Raw genomic sequence first — 25,100 nt, 5'->3', positions numbered from 1 at the left:
TTCGTTTTAACACAGGAACACCTTGGTTCTCTCTCTCCTTTTGGAGAGCTAATAAATAATAGAGTGGGTGCTAAGTTGCTTCAGTCTTGTCCAACTCTGTATGACCCTATGGACCTTAGCCTGCCCAAAAGTTTACTTGCTTTAATACCTTGGTCCGTTTTCCCGACATCTGTTCTCAGTCCTTCTGATTCTATGGAATTTCAAGCAGCCAAAATATTCCAAGATGTGTATTTTAATTCATTCATCTGTGGATGGACACTTAGGTTATTTCTATACCTTAACTATTGTAAATAGCACTGGTATGAACATGAAAGTACAGATTTCTCTTTGAGGTAATGATTTTGTTTTCTTTGGATAAGTACCCAGGAGTGAGATTGCTGGATCATATTGGTGGTTAATTTCTTGAGGAGTTGCCATACTGTTTTCCATAGTGGTTATACCAGTTTACATTCCCACTGGTATGGTTATACTCCTTCCTGCCTGAGGAACTGGGTCTTCCCAGGTGGCACAGAGGTAAAGAATCTGCCTGCCATTGCAAGGAGATGCTGAAGATGTGGGTTCACTCCCTGGATCAGGAAGATCCCCTGGAGGAGGAAATGGCAACCCACTCCAGTATTCTTGTCTGGAAAATTACATGTGCAGAAGAGCCTGGTGGGCTACAGTCCATGGGAGTGCGAAGAGTCAAATGTGACTGAGAACACACACACTACCTAAGGCATTATTTCACTTTGGTGAATATTCATTCTGCCACCTATTGCTAAGCATTATACTTTTTCTTTAGAGACAGGACATTTCAGAACCATCATAAGTTTCTATTCTATGACCTTTCTTGTTTATTTTAACTGAGATAATAAAATTATAACAAGAAGAGCTGAAGGGAAAGTAGAGAATAATAAAAAACAAATGTCACCAGCTTATCAAGTCACTTGCAGACATACCACCACGAGACTGAGACCTGAAAAGAAATGGAAGGTGAAAACTATTTTCGGGAAACACATTGCAAATGAGCGTTTATTGTGCTTGCTCTTGCTGTTTTTCAGACTACCTTGACTCAAATATACAGTCAGTGTCAAAGGTACTATCAAGTGTTTCAAGCTGCTAACGACTGGCTTGAGGATGCTCATGAAATGTTACAACTGACAGGCAATGGCCTCGATGTGGAGAGTGCGGAGGAGAGTCTCAAAAGCCACATGGAATTTTTTAGTGCAGAGGATCAGTTCCACAGCAATCTGGAGGAGCTCCAAGGCCTGGTAGCCAACCTGGACCCACTCATCAAGCCGACTGGAAAAGAGGACCTAGCACAGAAAATGGCCTCCCTGGAAGAGAAGAGCCAGACGATAATACAGGATTCACATGCCCAGTTAGAGCTCTTGCAGAGGTACAGAAATTACTTTGTTCTTTATATCCTAGTGAAATGGGTTTTCACGTGGAAAATTTGAATGCATTAAGGATGTGCATGGGCCCCCCTGGTGGCTCAAATGATAAAGAATCTGCCTGCAATGCAGGAGACCTGGGTTTGATCTCTGGGTCGGGAAGATCTCCTGGAGAAGGGAAGGGCTACGCACTCCAGTATTCTTGCCTGGAGAATTCCGTGGACAGAAAAGCCTGCTGGGCTACAGTCCGTGGGCTTGCAAAGAGTCAGACATGACTGAGCGACTAACACACTAAGCATGTACACTGGGGTTTTGCTAGAGGCTTAGATGGTAAAGAATCTGCCTGCAATGCAGGAGACTGTGGTTTGATCCCTGGGTTGGGAAGATCCTCTGGAGAAGGGAATGGTAACTCACTCAGTATCTTGCCTGGGAAATCCCACAGACAGAGGAGCCTGGTGGGTTACAATCCATGGGGTCACAAAGAGTCAGACATGACTGAGCAACTAAGCAGGAGCAGGAGGGCAAGGATGTAGATGATCATGTAAATTCATGATGCATCCCTAGACGTGAGTATCCCTAGACATGCTGACCTCAGAGCTCTCGCATAGGAATATGTGATTTTAAGTTGTCTCTTGACTTTTGTTGGATTGTTTTCAAGATGTGCAGCTCAGTGGCAGGATTATCAGAAAGCAAGGGAAGAGGTTATTGAACTGATGAATGAAGCTGAAAAGAAATTGTCTGGGTTTTCTTTATTGAAGACTTCTTCCAGTCACGAAGCGGAAGAAAAGTTGTCAGAACATAAGGTTAGTTTGTTGTCGGTGTTTTTAATACTCTTGTCATTGTCGCTGTAACGGGTCTTTGCACTATGGTAGTTCAAGAAACAGGTCAATAAATTCTCATTTCCACAAGGGCTTCTTATACAAAAAAAGGATGTGTTTAACCACATTTCAGAACAGTTTTAACTTAATTAACTGCTGTCACTCATTTAGCATTCCACTGGAAATGCATAGCTAGCTTTAAAAAGGTACATTCAGAGAAATTTGCTTCTGATAAGCTGTGACACAGTAGATTTCAGTAAATACTTTCTGATGTAACTTGGATTACTCCAATTGAAATTCAAAAGTTAACAACTTGAGTCTCACTCATATATCACAGCAATATAAAGGTGAATGTGACATACTTAAATATTACATTCTGTTCACTTATCCTTTTGCTAATTTAAAAAAAAAACAGGATAATGTCATTCAGATAGATAGCATGTCAACTTTTTAATAAGTATTCACTGTACTGCTTTAGAAAACTCAAGCCTAACTCAATTACAAATTAAATGTAAAAGTAAGAATTAACAGAGGAAAATAAATGTACGTCGGAGCGTTTTCTTTTGCAGGTAATTTTGGACTTTACCAAAATCCGTAGAGTTTTTGAAAAAAATCATCTCTCGCTTCAACTTCTTTTCTCCTCTTCCCACTCCAGGCTTTAGTGTCAGTAATAAACTCTTTCCATGAGAAAATCGTGGCTTTAGAGGGTGAAGCTTCAGAACTGGAAAGAACCGGAAATGATGCCAGCAAAGCAGCCATAAGCAGGTCAACGACAGCTGTCTGGCAGCGTTGGACGCGACTCCGCGCTGTGGCCCAGGACCAGGAGAAATTACTGGAAGATGCAGTGGATGAGTGGACGAGCTTTAACAATAAGGTAATCACCATTACTGATGGGTCAAAGTAGCGTCTCCTCACTGATGAGAATGTATCCTGAAAGCAATGTTTTGTCCCTTTTTTGAAATTGGCTTTATGAAAGTAAAAAGCCTTTTTCAAAAAATCTCTATCTCCATGACTTGAAAACCAAATCATGAAATAAAATACAGAATGCAATGTGCAATTTGGTCCCAAGTCCAGGCCCATTTATTACAATGAGAAAGAAAGAAACCAAGCAATTGCATTTTGAGAGGAGAGCAAGCCGATTTTGCCCCATTTGTGGGGCTCTTAGCAAAACTTTCTTTCCTGGCCCTGGAAAAGTGCAAAACACTTTGTCTTTCCATGAAATAAGGAAGGAATTTAACTCATTTTTCAAATCATGTTTAATATCTTCTATTTTTTAAACAGGGTTCAGTGTTTTAAGCCACATCTTCCTTTGTGACTCAAAGGCACATATTCATGTTAACATAAATATTGAGAAGAGTCTTTCTCTTATCTGTTTAGTAAAAAATAAAATTAAACCCTTTTCTATGTTATGAAGTCCCTGATTGCCCTAATATTATTTTGAGATTAAGTCTTAAAACCCAGAATAATTGAAGTGGTCTTTTCTTCCATGTTAAGAGAATTGTTCATGTTTTAGCTTCCCAAGATTTAGAGTTGACGCCATCGTCTCTACTGTGCATCAGTGTTTTAGTGTCAAATGTGGCATTTGTTGGAATAGTCCTGTCTTTTTCATTTTATTTACTTTTGAACTTCATAATGTGTGCGTTTGTCATCAGGTTAAGAAAGCCTCTGAAATGATCGATCAGCTGCAAGATAAATTACCGGGAGGCTCAGCAGAGAAGGCCTCCAAAGCAGAACTCGTAACTCTTCTTGAATACCATGACACATTCACCCTGGAGCTGGAACGGCAACAGTCGGCCTTAGGGATGCTGCGGCAACAAGCGCTGAGCATGCTCCAGGATGGAGTCACACTGTCCCCTGGGGGAGAGCCACCCACGGTGCAGGAGATCACAGCCATGCAGGACCGGTGCCTGAAGTAACTATACGCTGCCCTCATTCTCTGTTTCTAAATGTGGCCGTGACCAAAAGGGACAAATGTGGTATTAAGAGTCTTGGGGGAGCTCCACCATGCCACCTTAAGGACATGGGGTCTATCCCTATCATCCTGGCTATCTAGCACATATCTAGTCCTATTAGAAATGTAGTGATGAAGCAAACAGATTCAATCTCTACCTTCAGGCAGTTTGCAGTCAGGCAGCAGAGGTAGACAGCTAAAGATGCATTTAGGTGGAGCATTTGAAGGGAGCTAAATGAAATCGAAGCAGAGGCAACTAACCTAGGAGAGGAGTCAGATAAGGCTTCCCCTCAGAAGGGATATTTAAGCTGAAAACTAAGCAGGTTTGAACCAGCCGGTGAGGTAGGAGGAGAGTTCCGAAGACAAGGGAACAGCAAGTAAGCCAGCTTGGAAGTAAGCACTTTTAAGGAACTCTTGGGTGATGGGGTAATTCATGAGAAATGAAGCGTGAAAGGTTAACAGTTGGGAGCTATTGAGAATTTGGTTTTGATAACTCCTGATTGCTCATTGGCTAAATTGGATGACAGAGACATTAGAGCAAGGATGATACCAAAGTCCAGGTAAATAAGAGCCATTTACTGATAGTGAATGTAGAGAAAGTTAATCTTAATGATAGATAACCAGCTTGATTTACTTATTGGACCAAAGAGGAAATGTCACTATATAGTTTAACTCCTGAATTGACTAATATTATGTGTACTTAGTTGCTCAGTCATGTCTGACTCTTTGCAACACCATGGACAGCAGCTCACCAGGCTCCTCTGTCCATGGGGATTCTCCAGGCAAGAATACTGAAGGGGGTTGCCATGCCCTAGTAATATATCACTCATATGTATCCTACGTTCACCCCTTCAATTATAGATGAATTCAGGATAATCTGACTCCACTTATTTAAACTTTGCAACCAAATTATGTCAATTCAAGTAAAGACTTATAATTTGGATGCTGAACATTATTAATCATAAAATATCCAAAATTTGATTCTTTATTTAAAGGCTAGTCTCTAATAGGCACAACTATTCCAATTATACATTAATTTTGAGGGCTGATGATTCTGTACCATAGAAGTAGATTTCTAAACAGGAAATAAAAAAATCAAACAATCTCCAGGTTATTTTAGACAGGAAAATAGATTGCAGTGTAGTGGCAGGGGAGTATGTCAGCTCTCCTTTTTCCAGGGATAAATCAGTCACTTCACATTAAGTGTATTCTTGTTGTATTTAAAGTAAGTTTAAATGTTACTGAAAATTATCTGGCAGTTTGGGGGAAGTGTCTTTACTTGGAAAAAAATAGAAGGTTTTTACTTTTTAACGTCTGTTTTTGACAATGTGATGTCATGTACTAGAGGCTTCCTTTCATTTCAGTCCATGTCGGCTTTCTCCCCTTAATGTTTCTAAAGCATGCAGGAGAAAGTCAAGAAGAACGGGAAGATAGTAAAGCAAGAGCTCAAGGAGCGAGAAGTGGTGGAGACACAAATCAGTTCAGTAAAATCTTGGGTTCAGGAAACGAAGGAATACTTGGGGAATCCAACAATAGAAATAGATGCTCAGCTTGAAGAACTTAAGGTACAAAATTCATTCCCTAGACTCATCATTTAAAAAAAAAGTGCTAATTTTAATCTGATATTCTTGGTTATATTCAATGAGATATTGAAGTGAAATCTTTTAGAAATGTTTTACATGAAAGGCTGTTAGTTCATTGGACACTCTTGTTCCATGTAAAGTGGACATGCTTCTTATTTAGAGACTATAGAAATGTTTGTTTTTTGTAAATGTGTTTCTCTAATTCTACACTTGATCCCGTTTTGAGGAACCATACATATCCTTGTCTCTGTATGTGTAAAAATCAATTTCCTTATCTGGCTCCTAGAAATTTCTTATGTTGATCTTTCCTTCAGATTCTCCTAACAGAAGCCATAAATCACCGACAGAATGTTGAAAAAATGGCTGAAGAGCAGAAGAATAAGTACCTTGGTCTTTATACTATATTACCTTCTGAACTCTCCCTTCAACTAGCTGAAGTGGCCTTGGACTTAGGAACTATCCATGATCAGGTAAACCTACAGTCCAGAAAGAGTAGCTTTCCATTCTTTATTGTTTCAGCACTCTTGTGTGACAGTGCAGGATTTTCAGTCATGTCTTCATGGAAACAGAGTTAAAAAACAGGTCAGTATTAAACAATAATATTAAATTAAAGGTTTTACTCATAGGCGAGAAGCATATGAAATGATATTAAATGAAAACAATAATGTCAAACATTAAAGATAATTTATATGATTTCCCTAACCTTTCCCCCAAAAAAAATTATTCAAAGAAACAAAGAAAGCAAGATATATTTCATGTATTCAACAAGTATTTATTGAGTACCCAGAGTCTGCCAGGCACTCTTCTATGTGTTGCTTTAGTTCAGCACGATGTGATAGGTGAAGGTATTTGAATAAAAGGAAAACAGTTAAAAATAAAGTAGAATCAGGAATGAGATTTTTATCCAGAGTTCATGCTGTAAGGTCCTGTATTTTATCTAGAGGAAGGCCTGTCAGTCTAACCCCCAAACAACCAAGGAAGGGAATGAAACATAGTACATATATATAAATATATATTTTTAAAATATTTTCTTTTTAAGGAAAGTGATACATAGCCATTCATAATACTTAGAATGGGGAGATTTTTATATTAGACCTCATAAGGAGGGTACACTTCCATGTATTTCATGAAAATAGCTTCAGTAGCATCTGTATGCAAACATAATGGGTTTTAGGACCTTCTTGGTGGCCCGATGTTAAAGCAATTGAGTTAAAACTGGTCAGCAGAAAAAAGAGAAGATAGTTTGAAACTGCTACACGAAATGGAAGGTAGTATTGCACTATAGAAACTATAATATTCATGCAAGTGTGCTGTACCTTTTGAACTTGCCAGTGTATAATGCAATGTATTTAAAAATTCTCATCAAAATCCAATTCTACTGTATCATGCATTTGACCTAAATTAAAATGTTATTTTCTGTTTTAAATATTTAATTTACTTATTTGGTTTTTCTTCTTAGACATTGGAGGGTTTGTCAGGAAGGATGACTTGTCAAGTTCAGATCTTAAAAAAAGAAGTTCAAATCTCATTTTTTTAAAACCCCTCTGGATAAATTTCCCTGTTATAAAATTATTCACATGCATTCCATTTATGTTAGCACTCAACTGAAAATAATGAAATCAAAAAAAGGTATTCATTTCTTGATATATTTCCTTGCTACTGAGAAGATTTTACTTTGGCGACGTGATATGAAGAGCCAACTCACTGGAAAAGCCCCTGATGCTAGGAAAGACTGAGGGCAGAAAGAGAAGGGGGCGACAGAGGGTGAGATGGTTGAATGGCGTCACCAACTCAATGGACATGAGTTTGAGCAAACTCCAGGAGATGGTGAATGACAGGGAAGCCTGGTGTGATGCAGTCCTTGGGGTCACAAAGATTCAGACAGGACCTCACAACTGAGCAACAACAACAAAGGAGATCTGATTTGACAAAACATCTACTTCTGCCTCATTGACTGTGTGTGGATCACAACAAATGGTGGAAAATTCTTAAAAAGATGGGAATACCAGACCACCTTAGCTGCCTTCTGAAAAATCTGTATGCAGGTCAAGAAGCAACAGTTAGAACTGGACATGGAACAAAAACTGGTTCCAAATGGGGAAAGGAGTACGTCAAGGAAGTAGACTTGCTTATTTAACTTATACGCTGGGTACATCATGCGAAAGGGTGGGCTAGATGAAGCACAAGCTGGAATCAAGATTGTTGGGAAAGACATCAATAACCTCAGATATGCAGGTGGTACCACCCTTATGGCAGAAAGAGGAATTAAAGAGCCTCTTGATGAAGGTGAAAGAGGACAGTGAAAAAGCTGGCTTAAAACTCAACATTCAAAAAAACAAAGATCATGGTATCTAGTCCCATCACTTCATGGCAAATAGATGGGGAAAAAAATAGAACAGTGAGAGACTTTATTTTCTTGGGCTCCAAAACCACTGCAGATGGTGACTGCAACCATGAAATTAAAACATGCTTGTTCCCTGGAAGAAAAGCTGAGAGAGTCAATTCTTAGGCTAACTGATAAGAAGTCTGGGGCCCCCGAGGAGGAGAAAGGGGTCTGGGGTTCTCAAGGAGGAGGAGGAAAGGAAAAACTTTATTTTTTTCTCTACATTCCTTAGTCTTAGTCACATAAAAAAATTTTTTTTTTTCTTCTTTAAGCCCAGAACTGATGATTACACAACAAACAACTCAGTTTGTTGTATACTAGGGATTATACAACAGTGTATCCTGCTTGAGGACAGTTTCTCCTTCCTGAAAACCTTCTGACTAATCCTGATATCTTAAAATGTAAATTATGGGAATGGGTCTAGTAGGATCTTTCTATTGTTAAATTCTAATCCTGTTATCCTAAAATTTAAATTGTGGGAGTGGGTCTGGTTAAGTTTTTAAAACTTGAGGCATTCTTTTGATTTATTGTAATAACTGCAAGGAGATCCAACCAGTCCATCCTAAAGGAGATCAGTCCTGGGTGTTCATTGGAAGGACTGATGCTGAAGCTGAAACTCCAATACTTTGGCCACCTCATGCGAAGAGCTGACTCACTGGAAAAGACCCTGATGCTGGGAGGGATTGGGGGCAGGAGGAGAAGAGGACGACAGAGGATGAGATGGCTGGATGGCATCACCGACTCGATGGACATGAGTTTGGGTAAACTCTGGGAGTTGGTGATGGACAGGGAGGCCTGGCATGCTGCGATTCATGGGGTCGCAAAGAGTCAGACACGACTAAGCAACTGAACTGAACTGAACTGAACTGAATAAGTAATTTAAAAAGTATATAACTCCCTTGCTAACACTAGCGAGGGGGGCACTCTCCATCCTTCTTCTGATGTCTGTGTCAGAACCTTTCTCTGTCCCTTTTTACTTTAATAAAACTCTGCTACACAAAAGCTCTTGAGTGATCAAGCCTGGTTTCTGGTTCTGAAGTTAATTATTCTTTTTTGGAGATCGGGAATCCGATACTGTTCACTGTAAGCTATCAAAGCTATGACCAACCTAGACAGGATATTAAAAAGCGGAGACATTACTTTGCGAACAAAAATCCATCTAGTCAAAGCTATTGTTTTTCCAGTAGTCATGTATGGATGTGAGAGTTAGACCATAAAGAAGGCTCAGCACTGAAGAATCGATGCTTTTGTACTGTGGTGTTGGAGAAGATTCTTGAGAGTCCCTTGGACTGCAAGGAGATCCAACCTGTCCATCCAAAAGGAAATCAGTCCTGAATATTCATTGGAAAGACTGATGCTGAAGCTAAAGCTCCAATACTTTGGCCACCTGAGGCAAAGGACTGACTCATTGGAAAAGAACCTGATTTTGAGAAAGTCTGAAGGCCACGATGGAGGACGAGATGGTTGGATGGCATCACCAAGTCAATGGACATGAGTTTGAGCAGGCCTCAGGAGTTGGTGAAGGACAGGGAAGCCTGGCATGCTGCAGTCTATGGGGTTGCAAAAAATCAGACACAGATGAGTGACTGAACAACAACAATATATTACAAAATGAGCAGCACAATAAATCTAGTTAGTATTCAAAACTACATATAGTTATAAAATTTTTCATATGATGAAAACTTTTCAGAACTACTCTCTTAACAACCTTCAAGTAAGCAACATAGAAATGTTAACTATAATCACCATGCTACTATATATTACATCCCCAAGACTTAAAGATATTTTTAAAGGCCTTTCATTTATGTAAAGGAAATATTTCTTTACCATCTTCTCAACATCATAAGCAAAATATAAATGTTTGTTATCACATCAAATTAAAGCCACTGGAATTGTATAAATATTAGCTGTTATTTTTTCATTTTCCTTTCCACTGGATGTGCTCAGGGTCATACTATAAGATGGTAATTGGAAGTTAGGAAAAGAGTTAACAGGTTATTATCAGCTACTTATGAAAAGGTGCACAGAAGCAAATATGTGTGCCTCCAGTTATCTGGAAGCGTTTTCCATTTTATGAAGAAAAAGCCTTAGAAAGTTTGTGTGTTTAAGTCACACAGTAAATGGAGAAGATAGAATTCAAACTCAGCTATCTACATTGCTATCTGTAAACATTTGATGAGTGAATCATTGTACATGTGTTGCTAGTTCCTTTGCTGAAATAGCAGCAGAAAGTGCAGTGAATACATAAAAATGGCAGGAAGTAAGGCTGCAAGGAACACCATGAGAGCTTGTAACTGCACATGGATGGTTTGAGGAGGTACATGGATACCAAAGCAGCACTGATGACCTACAGTGCCTTGAAGTTATTAGTATTAATTATTCAGTTTTAATCATGATTGGTTTTCCTGTTTTTATTGATTGTTTAGATCCAGGACAAAGTAAAAGAAGTTGAACAGAGCAAGACCATGAGTCAGGAATTCAGCCAGCAAATTCAAAAGATAGCCAGAGATCTTACAACTATTCTAACCAAGCTGAGAGCAAAGACAGATAATTTAGTTCAAGCTAAAACTGACCAAAAGGTAAGGAAGAGTAAGTGGAAATATAAGGGGTGCCATTCAATGCCTTAAATATTTTAGGTGCATTAGTTTGTTTTGTAGATACTAAAAAATAAATAAAACCTTTCTTATCAGGCTTCATCAAAACCAGACAATAAAGGCAGGCAGTTTGTAGCTCAGCTTGTGAAGAATTTGCCCGCAATGCAGGAGACCCCAGTTCAATTCCTGGACTGGGAAAATTTCCTGGAGAAGGGATAGGCTTCCCCCTCCAGTATTCTTAGGCTTCCTTGGTGTCTCAGACTTGGGTTTGATCCCTGGGTTGGGAAGATCCCCTGGGGCAGGGCAATCCACTCCAGTATTCTTGCCTGGAGAATCCACATGGAAAGAGGGGCCTGGCGGGCTATAGTCTATGGGATCTCAAGGAGTTGGACATGCCTGAGTGACTAAGCACAGCACAAAGAAATTTTATAAATAACAATAGTATAATGTATTATCATAGTAAAACTGAATTCACAAATATGCATGTATGTGTAGGTAAGAAGGAAGAGTGTCAAAGGCCTAAATGATGGCTGAGTAACTTAAGTACATATATACATTTCAAAATGAAGGATGTTCTTGGTACTTAAAACTGTGTTCTCACTCTGCCAGCGAGTGAAGTGACTAATCCTTTTTGGGTGGGACAGAAGGAAAATTTTAGCTCTCTCAGCCTCATAGGAAATAAACACCAGAATTACAAAACATCCTGCTCTTCCTTTCCAACCAAAGAAACAGAAATGAGCAGATCATAGTAGAATTTTTCTTTACAGTGTTTGGCTTTTATAAAAATCATTTAAAATACAATCCTTCTGATTACGGAAAATCTGGGAAAACTTATTTTCGGTAGTCTAATGTGCTTTCTTTTTGATGACCATCCAGGTGCTAGGAGAGGAATTAGATGGCTGTCACTTAAAATTAATGGAACTGGATAAAGCAGTGCAAAAATTCTCCGAACAGAATGGCCAGCTAGGTAAACCACTGGCCAAGAAGATAGGAAAACTGACTGAACTTCACCAGCAGACCATCAGACAGGCCGAGAACCAGCTCTCCAAGCTCAACCAGGTATGCTTTCTAGGCTGGCAATCAACATTCTCTATGGCCAAAATTCAATTTTCTTATCAACAATAAGAGTAATTTAAGTGTAGTTTATCTCATATCATGCCTATATTCCTAAGATTTATTTATACATGTAAACCTGACTTCATATCAAACCATATTATAAATTCATTCACAAAGGTGTTCATATAAATGGACATTTTAATGAATATATGTATGTTTGTCTTTATTCAATCTTTACTTAATTGGTTCAGGTCACACTTCATCATAATTTTTGAGTATAGACTGAACTTTTCAAATTGAGTGTGTTGTTTTTCTGCAGTCAAACATGAGTTAAATCAGAATTTGCAACCAGTAAATTATAATATTGAAAGTTATAATCCCCACCTACCACCTCCTTACTCAGTGAAGGTAGAGTATGAAAAAGGGGAGAGAGAAGAGCTATACAGAGGAATAAGAGATGAGAGTGGAGATTTTTTTTTAAAGACAGATTATTCAAGCACATTAGGAAATTGGACTTCATCCTAACGTCACTGGGAAGTCTTTAATAGGTTTTCAATAAGGAAATTCTTTTTCATTATACCTTTAGATATCATAGATATCATAATGATCAACTGCCAGGATTATTGTATCCAAAGAGAAATAGAAGACTGATTTCTAGCTCAAGCAGCAGAGTATCCATTTTTTATCTGAATGGTAATGATTTACTTTTCAGGCAGCATCCCATCTAGAAGAATACAATGAAATGCTTGAGTTAATTTTAAGGTGGATTGAGAAAACTAAAATCTTGGTACATGGAAAGATTGCATGGAATTCTGCAAGCCAGCTTCGAGAACAATACATTTCACATCAGGTAACTTTAGGAAAAATAGTTTTCAAACGGTAACTAAGAGGGTAATTTGATTTAGCTGGCTAGACTGACAGAAAATTTGGAGGAACATGATGAAAAATTATTGAAGAGAAATGAAAGCCAAGGTAGCTTTAACAACTTGTCCTGGGGACTGAAAAAAAAAAGAAGCAGCTACCCATGAGATTTCATAAGACTGAATAAGTAAATAAATATCCTCTATCACCTCTAAATTTTCCATTCCCCAAGACCAAAAATAACCATCCATATAGTATCTTTTTTTTTTTTTTTGCAGCTTCTTTGAAACAATTGTACACAGGAATATGGTGGGAAATTCTACCCTTAGGAAGAGATGTAGGGACAGGTGGAAAGATCACAGGCTCTAGACTCAAGACTGATGGGAAAACCATGTCCTGCCACTTAGGGCTGTGTACTTTGGAGCAAACTACTTTGCCTTTCAGAATCCAGTCTCCTCATCAGTAAGATGGATATGCATATTGCAGAGTTGTCAGGAGGATCAAATGGTTTAACATGTGTGCAATCATCAAGCACAAAGCCAGGCACCTGTGGGCTCGGTCAGAGCCTGACTCTCATGCCTCCTCCTTCCAGTGCTTCCGCCTGGTCACAGCGGGCTGACCTCCTGCGGGAAGTAGGGGCCAGCTGGAATGAGTCCACACCACATGGAGGGTGCATGACTTCACTTCCTCTGAAGTTTTCTCTTGGCCATATCATCCAGGAAATTATTTCATCTTTTTAAATTTAGTGTTGAGTTAGATACAGATATCTTTTAGCCCAGTTATCAGGGCATCAAATACAAAATGGTCCTTGTTTAAGTAACATGGATATCCTCAGGTATGTTAGATTTTCTTTTTTGTTCTGATTTATGTATACTCATGTCATTTAAATACATCCCCTTTTCCATTCCTGTTGACAGAGTTCTAGATCAAAACCTCATTTTCCCGCTTTAACAAGCTCCTAATTGGTTTCCCTGTATTTATCGTTCTTCTCTAATCAATCTTGCACTCTCCTCTCAAGAAGTCTTTCTTAAACAATTGCAGAGTTGTTCTGCTTGAAGATCTGCATTATGCATTAACAGACAAGATTTAAGTTACAACTGGTTGTAGACAATGGAAAAAAATACTCATTAGAGATCTAGAATGCAAACTTAAAAGAAAGCATTTTCATTGTCAACACTATTATTTAAAAGCTCATATTGACGGAAGCGAGAGCTCTCAGACACTGTTGGTAACTTGGTAAAAATCTCTTTGAAAAACAGTTGGAAAATGTATCATGCTCATCAAAACATTACTACTCTGTAATCCAAAATGTAGGAAGTCTTTTATATGAGTATTAATGACTATACTGAAATTTTAAAGAAAACTTAAATGATGTTTAAAAAGGTTTTCTGAATAAATTTTTGGATTTAATAAGATAGAATGTAGACCATGAAGGTTTTAATTGACCATGAAGGTTTTCTTCTTTTTAGTTTTTAAAAATAGCCCCTATTCTCATTCATTTATTATTCAATAAACGTTTATAGAGTGCTTTCCAAAGCTGGGAATTTTGTTAGGCATTTGGAATACAAAGAATATTCCCTGCCTTGCCCCAGGGAGTTGATAATTGAAGGGAGAAAAGAGATAGAGGGGGTTCCCAGGTGGTACTAGTGGTAAAGAATCCGCCTGCCAATGCAGGAGACCCAGGAGACACAGATTCGCTCCCTGGGTTGGGAGGATCCCCTCGAATAGGAAATGGCACCCAACTCTAGTATTCTTGCCTGGAAAATGTCGTGGACAGAGGAGCCTGGTGGGCTACAGTCCAGCGGGCCGCAGAGAGTCAGACATGACTGAGTGACTAAGCACCAGGAGCCAGGTTAGATTAAAGAAGGAAAGTAACTGGGCATCCCGGGTGGCACTAGTTAGAAAGAACCTACCGGCCAGTGCAGGAGATGCAAGAGATGTGGGCTTGATTGCTGGGTTAGGAAGATCCCCTGGAGGAGGGCATAGCAACCCACTCCAGTATTCTTGCCTGGAGAATCCCATGAACAGCAGAGCCTGGCAAGCTACAGTTCTTGGGGGTCACAAAGATTCGGACACAACTGAAACGACTTAGCAGAGAACAGCACAAGGAAGGAAAAGGTGACTCTGAGCTGAAAGACACAGAGCCTAAAACGCACGGGAAAATCCCAGCAGAAAGAGGGAGGGGTGCTCTGCTTGGTGCACTGAGGAGGGGCTTTGCTGAGAGCTGGAAAGAGGCCAGAGAGATAAGAGAAGACAAAGACAGGCCATGAGAACCTATGGAGATCTTGGCCTTTTTTCTGAAGTCACTCTAAGCCTTTGACAGACATTCTGCAGGCAGGTGACAAGCTCCGACCTATAGTTTAAGGAAGATGACTTAGAAGCCTGTGGAAGACAGATTGATGAAGGTAAGACAACATAGACAGTGGTTTCAATATTCCGGTAGACAGTGACAAAGTCTCACTTAGGAGGCTGAGAGGATGAAAATCAAGGGGTTTTACCTAGCTAGAAATCTGGACTTGGAGGCTTCTGGATGTGGGTAAAAGAGAGAAAGGAGCCCAGGATGGTTGCCAGGTTTTTCTGACTTGGGCAGGTGGCTGGGTTGGGTGCATCGAGGGCACAGGGGGACAGAGGTCAGGTGTCGGTGGTGACCTCACACAGATGCTCAGGAGAGAACTCGGCCTGTACACAATGTTCCAGGGATTTCTTTCATGTCTGCCTGCCTTAAGAATTAATGAAAACTGAGTTTATCCAAAAACAATGCATAGAAAATGCATGTGTTTTAATGCCAGGCGAAAAAGATAAGAAATTGTAGGTATCTTATGATCTCAATCACCTAAAATTATACCCAAATTGAACAGCAGTTATCCCTTATTTAAAGTCATCCCTGGAGTATGGGATTGTGGAATATTTTATCTTCTTTATTTTTCAATGTTTTCTAAGCTTTATAATATCTATATATATGATATTGCAAGAGAAAACAATGTACTTTACTTTTTAAAAAGGGATCTATTGCAAAAGAGTGATGTCCCGCCTCCCATTCTCCTCTTTACGCATTGCACGCCCCAGGAACTGCAATTTTGTGCCCACTCACCTATGTGCCTTTGCTTACGCTGTCCCTTCAGCAGAAAAGGTCTTTCCTTTTCCTCTCCATCTGTACAAATAGAAACATTCTCTGACTTAGCTCAGATGTGACTTTTCCAGGACGCCTTCTCCCAACCCTCCTACAGGTAATACCACCTCTCATTTCTGGCATCCTTAACCCTTTCTTCCCTTTCACTCTACTCATACGATGCATATTATATGCTTATTATTCCATTCATATGCTTGTTAGTCTCAATAGATGATGCTGTCCTGAATGCCAAGGGCTTTGTTTAATCCCAAATAGTTTCTACCCCTTTGTCTCACTTTAAGCATTTGAGTCTTATTTTCGTATCTTAGATCCATATATGCTTGGAGCTTAACTATAGAATATGAGAGCTGAAAAGCATCTCTTTAGTTGAATATGAGAAAAGAGAGGCCAGTGAGCTGATGAAGACACCCAGTGCCTCAGAGCATCACCACTGCTAGAATATTCCTGTCCTGAGTAGCTTGGGGTGGCAGACTGAGGACTAGCCTTATGGTTCAACACATATGGCCTCAACAGATTGTTTACAGCTCCTCACCTTTGATTGCTTTTTCTCTGAAAAGGGGGTGACAGGAAGTGGGAAACAGGCACAGGGCTGTGACGTTTAAACACGATAAAATACACAGTGTGCGCGGGAAATGTAAATTAAATCTCCTTATCCCTTTCCCAATCTTATGGTCTTTACACCATACTGTCCTGATTACCTCTTTACCTACCTACCAATGTCCTGGATGTTGATAATTCACTCTAGACCATGCTAGAAGAATCTGAAGATATTCACAATGATCTGGAAGCAATGACTGAGAAATTACAGTACCTCGATAGTGTGTACCATACAGAAATAATGTCTCAGCAAGTGGCAGACCTGGGACGGGAGACTGAGGAGCTGCGACAGGTGATCAAAATTCGTTTACAGAGTCTCCACGATGCTGCCAAGGTAAAAAAAAAAAAAAAAAAGGTTATTTAAATGGAAAAGTGTATCATTATGGGCTTCCTGGGTGGCACAGTGGTAAAGAATCCTCCTGGAAATGCAGGAGACTCAAGAGATGCAGTTTTGATCCCTGGGTTGGGACGATTCCCTGGAATAAGAAGTGGCAACCCGCTTCAGTATTCTTGCCTGGAAAATTCCATGGACAGAGGAGCCTGGCAGACTATAGTCCAGGGGGTCGCAAAGAGTCCGACATGACTGAGCGACTGAGCACACACACCATTAAAAACAACAATGATGGGAGGCCCTTAGCAGTTCAGTGGTTAAGATTCTGTGCTGCCAATGCAAAGGACGTGGGTTCAGTCCCTGGCTGGGGAGCCAAGATCCCACATGCTGTGACCATAAAATAAAATAAAATTCATAGGTACATTTTTAAGGTAAAATCAAATGGTGGCAGAAAGTGCACGTAGAGTGTTCACATCTAATGAGCCTTCTTGACTATGAATGTTACCCTCTTAGGCTTGATGCATGATGAGGTCACACAGTACCATACGTTGGAGTTTGAGGCAGACAAAGGTTTATTACAGGGCTGTGCAAGAAAGCAGACAGCTCATGTCCAAAAAACCCATAACATCTCGACGGGTTTCAGCAAAGCATTTTTAAGGCCAGATGAGGAAGGAGTTTTGAAGCATCTGTGATCAGCTCATGCACAGTTCTCTGACTGGCTGATGGTGGGGTGACAGGGTGGTGGCTTAACATTATCAGTCCTTAAGCTCCAGGATGCCTGGAGCTGTGTGCTCTTGGTCATCAAGTAGTTAACACCATCCATTTGGTGGGGGATTTTAACATCTGTAAAACAAGTCAGGAAATGTACATCAGATACTATTATCTGGGTACTTTGAAGAGGAGCTAAAATAGGGGGTATAGGGGGAAGGATCTGCCCCAGAAGGCCCAATAGGGGGTCATGCTCTTCCTGGTGTATCTGAGGTTCTTGGATGTCTTGAGGCAGAAAGAATTCAGTGAGAGAAAAAGTTATAGGTAAGAAGTGGATTTATTTAGAGAGAAACACACTCCACAGAGTGTGGGCCATCATAGAAGGTGAGAGAGAGCCCCGAACTATTGTGGTTCATTTTTATGGGCTGGGAAGTTTCATAGACTAATGAGTGGGAGGATTATTCCAATTATTTTGGGGGGAAAGAATGGGGATTTCCGGGAACTGGGCCACCACCCATTTTTTAGCTTATGATTGGCCTCAAAACTGTTCTGGTGCTGGTGCACGTGTCATTTAGATGCTGATGTATTACCAATAGAATATAACGAGGCTCAAGGGCTACTGTAAGTCAGATCTTCTGCCATCTTGGACCTAGTTGGTTCTAATCCGTTTTTGTCATGCCCTATGGCTATGTCATTGTTTTAATGGTTGTACCCCTCCCCCTTTCCCTCTTGTTTCACTGCCTGTTTACATGATAGTAGTTTCCACCTATGACTTTGGACTTCAAGTGCTTATATATCATCATTGATGTCACTCTTACTCTGCAGGATATGAAAAAATTTGAAGCAGAGCTCAGAAACTTACAAGTTGCTTTGGAGCAAGCCCAGACAACCCTGACTTCTCCAGAAGTTGGACGTCTAAGTCTCAAGGAGCAACTCTCTCACCGACAGGCAAGCAAAAATAATTCAGGGGAAATGAGGGGGGAGCTAGATTTTTGAAAAAGAAAGGATACTTAGGAAAAGTGATTTCTAAACTTATTGTTTGAGCACTGTATGCAGTATTAAAAAAACAATTCCTGGGAAAATTTTTATAACTTTGGACAGACCTGTAATTTAGTTAATATCTCTTGCTTTTGAAATAAACTATTAAAATGTAAAATTTAAAAATATTTTAGAATATATCTTTTAAATGGGAAATTTTTTTTTTTTTTCTTTTTGGCTGTGCTGGGTCTTTGTTGTGGTGTGTGGGCCTCTCTTGTTATAGAGCACAGACTCCAGAGCACATGGGCTCAGGAGTTGAGGCATACGGGCGTATAGGCGTGTAGGGCGAGTTGTGGCGTGTAGGCACAGCATGTGGGATCCTGGTTCCCTGACCAGGGATCGAACCTGAATCCCCTGCATTGGAAGGTGGATTCTTAACCACTGGACCACCCAGGAAAGTCCCAGGAAAAATGTATATTTTATATCTACATATACCTTATATAAATAAATTGATATCAAATTGTATAAATATAGAATTTTAAAATTTAGAATGTGAACTTGCACTTTCAGCATTTGCTGTCTGAGATGGAGTCACTCAAGCCAAAAGTCCACGCGGTGCAGGTCTGTCAGAGCGCGCTCCGGATCCCCGAGGACGTGGTCACCAGCCTGCCGCTCTGCCACGCAGCTCTGCACCTGCAGGAGGAGGCCAGCCGGCTCCAACACACGGCCATCCAGCAGTGCAACATCATGCAGGCACGTGCAGCTGGGCCAGCCAGCGTCTGCAGGCGGCCCCCACGCCGCCGGCAGAGCAGCAGCAAATGAGTCACCGGCTGCTTTTCTTAGCGCTTGCATGGGCTCAGCCATCAGAACACATCCAGACTGTTAACTCTGACAGCTTGTTGTGATTATATAAAATAGGGACATGAAATGCTATCATTTAGATCACCCACAAATGCCTGGGGCAAGCTCTATTAAAAATATATTTTGGTGAAAACTATCTTTTAGCAGCATATATATATATATATATATATATATATATATATATAATAAAAAACAACTTGTAAAGGTTAATTTTGTATTCAACCATATATTTTTATGTTATTATTCATCTGAAAATCATCTAAAACTTTGTAATAAGATTTTACTGCTAAGGCACACTACAGAATTTTTTTTTTCATATTTCAGCTTATGATATATTTTATTGCCTGAGAAGTACACCCAGCTATAACTCTTAGTCCCTTCATCTAAGAGACCAATTATTTACTAGGAAAAAATGAAACTATCACATATTGAAGAAATGAAACTATCTCATATCTGCTTTCAACTAATATTTCACCTACTTTATCCAAAAATTGTAAACATGCCCTCTCATTAAACCACTAATGGTCTATTTGGTCAACTCTTCTTGAATTATCTTTTGATTTGTTAGACAGTAAATTCCTGAGTGTAGAAGTCACACTTCATTCATTTTTTATAAATTTGCATTGGAGTGTAGTTGATTTACAATATTGTGTTAGTTTTAGGTATCTAGTAAAGTGAATCAGTTATCCACATATCCACACCTTTTTAGATTCCTTTTCCATATAGGTCATTATTGAGTATTGAGTAGAGTTCCCTGTGCTATACAGTAGGTCTTTGTGTGAAAGTGAAAGTGTTAGTTGCTCAGTCATGTCCAACTCTTGTGACCCCAGGGACTTTGGCCCGACAGGCTCCTCTGTCCATGGGATTCTATAGGCAATAATACTGGAGTGGGTAGCCATTCTCTTCTCCAGGGGATCTTCCCAACCCAAGGATCAAACCTGGGTCTCCTGCACTGAAGGGAGATTCTTTACCATCTGAGCCACCAAGGAAGCCCCAGGTCATTATTAGTTATCTGTTTTATACGTGAGCTTCCCTGGTGACTCAGACGGTAAAGAATCTGCAATCCCAGGTACAGAATCTGCAATCCCAATCTCCCAATTTATCCCCCATCTCTCCCTCCTTGATAACCACAGGTTTATTTTCTACCTTTGTGACTCTCTGCTTTGTAAATAAGTTCATTATTTGTACCATTTTTTTTAGATTCCACATATAAGTGATCTCATATAATATTTGTTTTTGTCTGACTTACTTCACTCAGTATGAAGTGAAGACAACATCTACCTTTCTGGCTACAAATGACATACTTCATTCATTTTTTCTATCTCTTATTCCAGCACTTAGCTGAGTCCCTAACAGAATTTCCTTGACAGAAAAATGAAGTAATCATGTTTTTTGTACTACTTTTCTACCATGTTCTGGACCATAACATTGTCATCTTTAGGACAATAAGGAGAAGAAGGAGGATCTAACCACTTCAGTTCAGTTCACTTCAGTCGCTCATTTGTGTCTGACTCTTTGCCACCCCATGGACTGTAGCATGCCAGGCTTCCCAGTCCATCACCAACTCCTGGAGCTTGCTCAAACTCATGTCCATCAAATTTGGTTGTGCCATCCAAGTCCATTACGTCAGTGATGTCATCCAACCATCTCATCCTCTGTTGTTCCCTTCTCCTCCCGCCTTCAATCTTTCCCAGCATCAAGGTCTTTTCCAGTGAGGCAGTTCTTTGCATCAGGTGGTCAAAGTATTCGGAGCTTCAGCTTCAGCTTCAGTCCTTCCAATGAATACTCAGGACTGATTTCCTTTAAGATTAACTGGTTTGATCTCCTTGCTGTCCAAGGGACTCTCAAGGGTCTTCTCCAGCACCACTATGTTCGGCCAAAGGTAGCTCAGACAGTAAAGCATCTGCCTGCAATGCAGAAGACATGGGTTCAATCCCTGGGTTGGGAAGACCCTCTGGAGAAGGAAATGGCAGCTCACTCCAGTACTCTTGCCTGGAAAATTCCATGGATGGAGGAGCCTGGTAGGCTACAGTCCATGGGGTCGCAAAGAGTCAGACACGACTGAGCAACTTCACTTTCAAGACTCTCAAGAGTCTTCTCCAGCACCACTATGTTCAGTCCATCAATAATCTTGACAAAATGTTTTAGAGAGAAGGCTCTGAAATATCAGCAGAAAACTGGGAATTTGAATCATCTAGGAATTTTATGCATCATTTTTTTGCTCCCTTGACTCATGGGTAAATAGACATTAACACCAGAGTTTGTCAGAGTTTGCACAGGAGCACGCACACAGTTACTGGTATCGACAGATAATCGTCTATGCTTTTGTTTTTTCCTTCAAAGGAGGCTGTGGTGCAGTATGAACAATATGAGCAAGAAATGCAGCACCTCCAGGAACTCATAGAAGGAGCTCACAGAGAGATTGAGGATAAGCCTGTGGCCACCAGCAACATCCAGGAACTGCAAGCCCAGATTTCTCGGCATGAGGTAAGATAAGCCAAGTTCAAGGGCAGGGCCCTGGCTTGGTGAGAATATGTGATTGATTTTTAGCAGATGAAATGGAAAGATTTTCCCTGTCCGGGGCATAACATGTTGGGTTCTTGGAGAGCTTCTTTGGCTGTCTTTGCATTTTGAGTGCTATTTTTGCTGATGTTCTCTAAGACCCAGGAGCATGAGTCCTCCACTTAATTCCAAAACCTTTTGACACAACATTCATGATATGTCTGTCTCCACCATGACCCACTGACTGCTTCCAGAAGAATTCTCACAGTCCATACACCAAAACACACTATACTCCCTGTCTTCTTTCTTTATTTATTCATTTGGGCTCTCCATGCTGCATATGGGATCTTAATTACCCGACCAGAGATTGAACCTGTGTCTCCTGCACTGGAAGTGTGGAATCTTAACCACTGGACTGCCAGAGAAGTCCCTGTACTCCCTGTCTTTACAGATTATAAGGAACAGCAATGCTTAAAGCCTTGCTGCTTTGATGGCCCTCATTAAAAAGAAGGGAAAATCATTTGCTCTTTCACGTATAGGTCATTTCACCTCCTTTTACCAAAATCAGTGAATGGCTCATATTGTTGGTTTTGATGATTACCGTGTTACGACTCTTAACAGCTTTTCCATTTTCAGATATGCCTCCTTCCTTGTATCTTTGGCATCATTATGACCTTAGGACTTGAACACCCTGTGTGCAAACCTGGTCTCAGAGATCATATACCTCGAGTGTTTCAGTTCCTTCAGGAGAGCAGTGACTTTCCTTTCCTGACTTGTTAAATCCTGTATAGGTCACATCATTGACTCTTTCCTTGAGGGCTGATTACAGCATCATGAATTTTCGAAAGTTACTAGAGGAGGGCGTGTCTTCTTTCTCTGTGCCAAGGATAGACATTTAGCTTATCCTTCCATCTACTCTATTTTAACTATGTTCTCATAAGAGCAACAAAATTTTCCAAACAAAATATCATAGCAAGGTTCTCATAAGATTCAATTGTTGAATTTTTAACATTTGTTGTTAAACAGTTGGAAAATCTCACTCCCCCCGCCTTGGCAAATGCAGTTCTTTAATTTCTTGTCACATCCAATGCATCACATTCATGTATGACTTATAAAATAATGTAAATAAATATCCTACCTCCATTTACTCCTATACTGTAGATTATCATCTATGTTAACTATTTGTTTCTCTTCTGTCACTGGTTAAATGAAAAGATGTTCTGCAAATACTTGAAAACTATATATAAGGCATACATTAGACTTCATAATACACATTTATTCTGAAACTACTTTTAATCCCACATTGTAAGATCCAGAATTTTGTTGCAACAACTTTTCAACCACGGCACCGAAAATATATATATTTTTTAATCTGTCTGGAATGACAATAATTATGATTACTATAGATTTTTTGTTGTTTTATGTGTTTTAAGACAGTTTACAGTGTTTTCGGTTTATCTTTCACAAAAACCTGATGAGCTTAAGAATTTGTGTGGGTGTGAATTGTCTCCATCTTACTGATAAGAAAACAGAAATTAATTTTTTAGAATGACTTCTTAAACTTCCAGATGTAGTAACTGATAGAAAACAGATTCTAATCTGGTATATCTGGGGACTTCCCTGGTGGTCCAGTGGTTAAGACACAGAGCTTCCACTGCAGGAGGCACGAGTTCAGTCCCTGGTCAGGGCACTAAGACTGGAAAAAAAAAGAATGATGGTACAGGAGAATAAATGACTTGCCAGCTCTCAGCAGAGTCAGCCATAGACTGTCCTCTGGCTCCTGTTCAACGATCTGTTCATTTTGTCGCTTCTTCTCCCAGTTCTAAACATTAGTGCAGACTCGTGTTAGTTCTGGCATGTGATTTAGAGTGTACTTGCATGTTTATAATGACATAGTCCTGCATCAGGCTCATTGTTTGTGTAAAACAAACACAGGAAGGAAAGTGCTGTGGAGGGCAGTGGGGAGTGGAGGTGGGGGTGGGGGGAGTTGTTGGGGAAGCCTGATAGCCTGATTTATAACAGAATTCTGGGAGAATGTTTTTTCCTGTTTTTCTTATGTGTGTTTTTAATGGATTTTCATCTTGAGGTAAGGCTAGTTTCCATATACTTAACTTTAACTCATAAAGATGAATAATCATTTGTTTATTTCTAGGGAATTCACTTTTTTCCCTGTAATTTTTCAAATGTTACATTTAATTAAAAAAAATAAATAAGTGATCCTGTCACTTTTAAAGCATAGAAGAGACTCTCAGAGCTGCTTTACGTGACACAGAAGGCATGCTCCTGGGCGCAGGTGGTTGCCCAGAGGGCACCGTCCCTCAGAGCAGCCACTATACCCGAGTTCCTACTTGTACACTCATCCCTTGTCTTGATCTTCAGAAACACTCAGTTAAAACTACACATACATACGCTTCCTGAGCATGGAGAACTCATTAACCCATCCATGCTCCAATTTAATTTAGCGAATTTGACCCCCAACCCACGAAGCTCCTGGGATACTGGCAGGTTTCTTTTTACAGAAAAAAGTTCTAGAGAACTATTTCTTCAAGGGAGTCTCTTGGACTAATGATAAAAGGCAGATTTTCATAGGCCTAATAAATCAAAATCTTTTGGAGCCTAGACCAGAACTGCATTGCTAACAAGCAACTCAGATGAGTTTTATACCCAATAATTTGAGATTTAGAAAATGGGCATTTGCTCTCAGTGTGCTAAGCAGGGTACTGCCATGGGGATGTGACCATCCCTGTGGGCATGAATGGTGGAAGGACTGAGGCTAACTCTGTTTCTCACAGAGTCCTCAATTCTACCAGATGGGCAGCCATGGTATGAAGGCTCAGTGGAGTATACGAGGGAAATTTTCATGAATGCACAAAATTTTAGCTGAAAACAGAATTCAAGGAGTTCAGTGAGCTGGTAGATGACTTCCAAACATGCATGTTTACTAGTTTTTATAGAGTATTCATATGTTAGGCACTAAAGCATATGTGATAAATAGCTATTTAATCATTATTTAAAAAATCCTATTGGGGAAGTTTCTGGCAGTCTGGTGGCTAGGCCTTGGTGCTTTCAATATGCCATGGGACTGGGTTCAGTCCAGGGAACTAAGATCCATCAAGCTGTGTGACTTGGCCAAAAAAAAAAAAAAAATCCTACTTAAGCCTGATAGGTTTAACTAAGTATCTGCAACCCCGAGAGGTAAAGAAGTGATGATTTCTAATTTTTAAATCCTAGATTTAAAAAGTTCCTGTACTTTCTACTAGAAGTCAAGAAGACAGGCTGCTAGCTGAATTCTCCTGGATTGTTGTCCCTTACGCTGACACAGTCGGTTTTGTTTGGGAGGGGAAACACAAAGTGACAACAATCACAAAACGGTG

At 40.0% G+C, this 25,100-nt stretch overlaps 1 protein-coding gene across 1 annotated transcript in view; it reads left to right on the top strand.

Moving 5' to 3' along the window:
• Positions 1 to 22,506, top strand: part of LOC138089584 (nesprin-1-like) — a 64,608-nt gene extending 42,102 nt beyond the window's left edge. The window contains exons 23-36 of the mRNA XM_068984967.1: positions 1,041 to 1,378; positions 2,032 to 2,176; positions 2,847 to 3,065; positions 3,844 to 4,103; positions 5,542 to 5,707; positions 6,040 to 6,195; positions 10,535 to 10,687; positions 11,579 to 11,761; positions 12,471 to 12,608; positions 16,495 to 16,680; positions 18,211 to 18,333; positions 18,934 to 19,116; positions 21,568 to 21,711; positions 22,363 to 22,506. Of these exons, the coding sequence (XP_068841068.1) occupies positions 1,041 to 1,378; positions 2,032 to 2,176; positions 2,847 to 3,065; positions 3,844 to 4,103; positions 5,542 to 5,707; positions 6,040 to 6,195; positions 10,535 to 10,687; positions 11,579 to 11,761; positions 12,471 to 12,608; positions 16,495 to 16,680; positions 18,211 to 18,333; positions 18,934 to 19,116; positions 21,568 to 21,711; positions 22,363 to 22,506 (2,538 nt within the window). The remainder of the gene's footprint in view (positions 1 to 1,040; positions 1,379 to 2,031; positions 2,177 to 2,846; positions 3,066 to 3,843; positions 4,104 to 5,541; positions 5,708 to 6,039; positions 6,196 to 10,534; positions 10,688 to 11,578; positions 11,762 to 12,470; positions 12,609 to 16,494; positions 16,681 to 18,210; positions 18,334 to 18,933; positions 19,117 to 21,567; positions 21,712 to 22,362) is intronic.
• The last annotated feature ends 2,594 nt before the right edge of the window (positions 22,507 to 25,100 follow it).

The sequence above is a fragment of the Capricornis sumatraensis genome, chromosome 13 (assembly GCF_032405125.1).
Source record: "Capricornis sumatraensis isolate serow.1 chromosome 13, serow.2, whole genome shotgun sequence".
Taxonomy (NCBI): Eukaryota; Metazoa; Chordata; class Mammalia; order Artiodactyla; family Bovidae; genus Capricornis; species Capricornis sumatraensis.
Note: the sequence above shows the minus strand (reverse complement) of the source record. Positions and strands in the feature narration are given on the sequence as shown.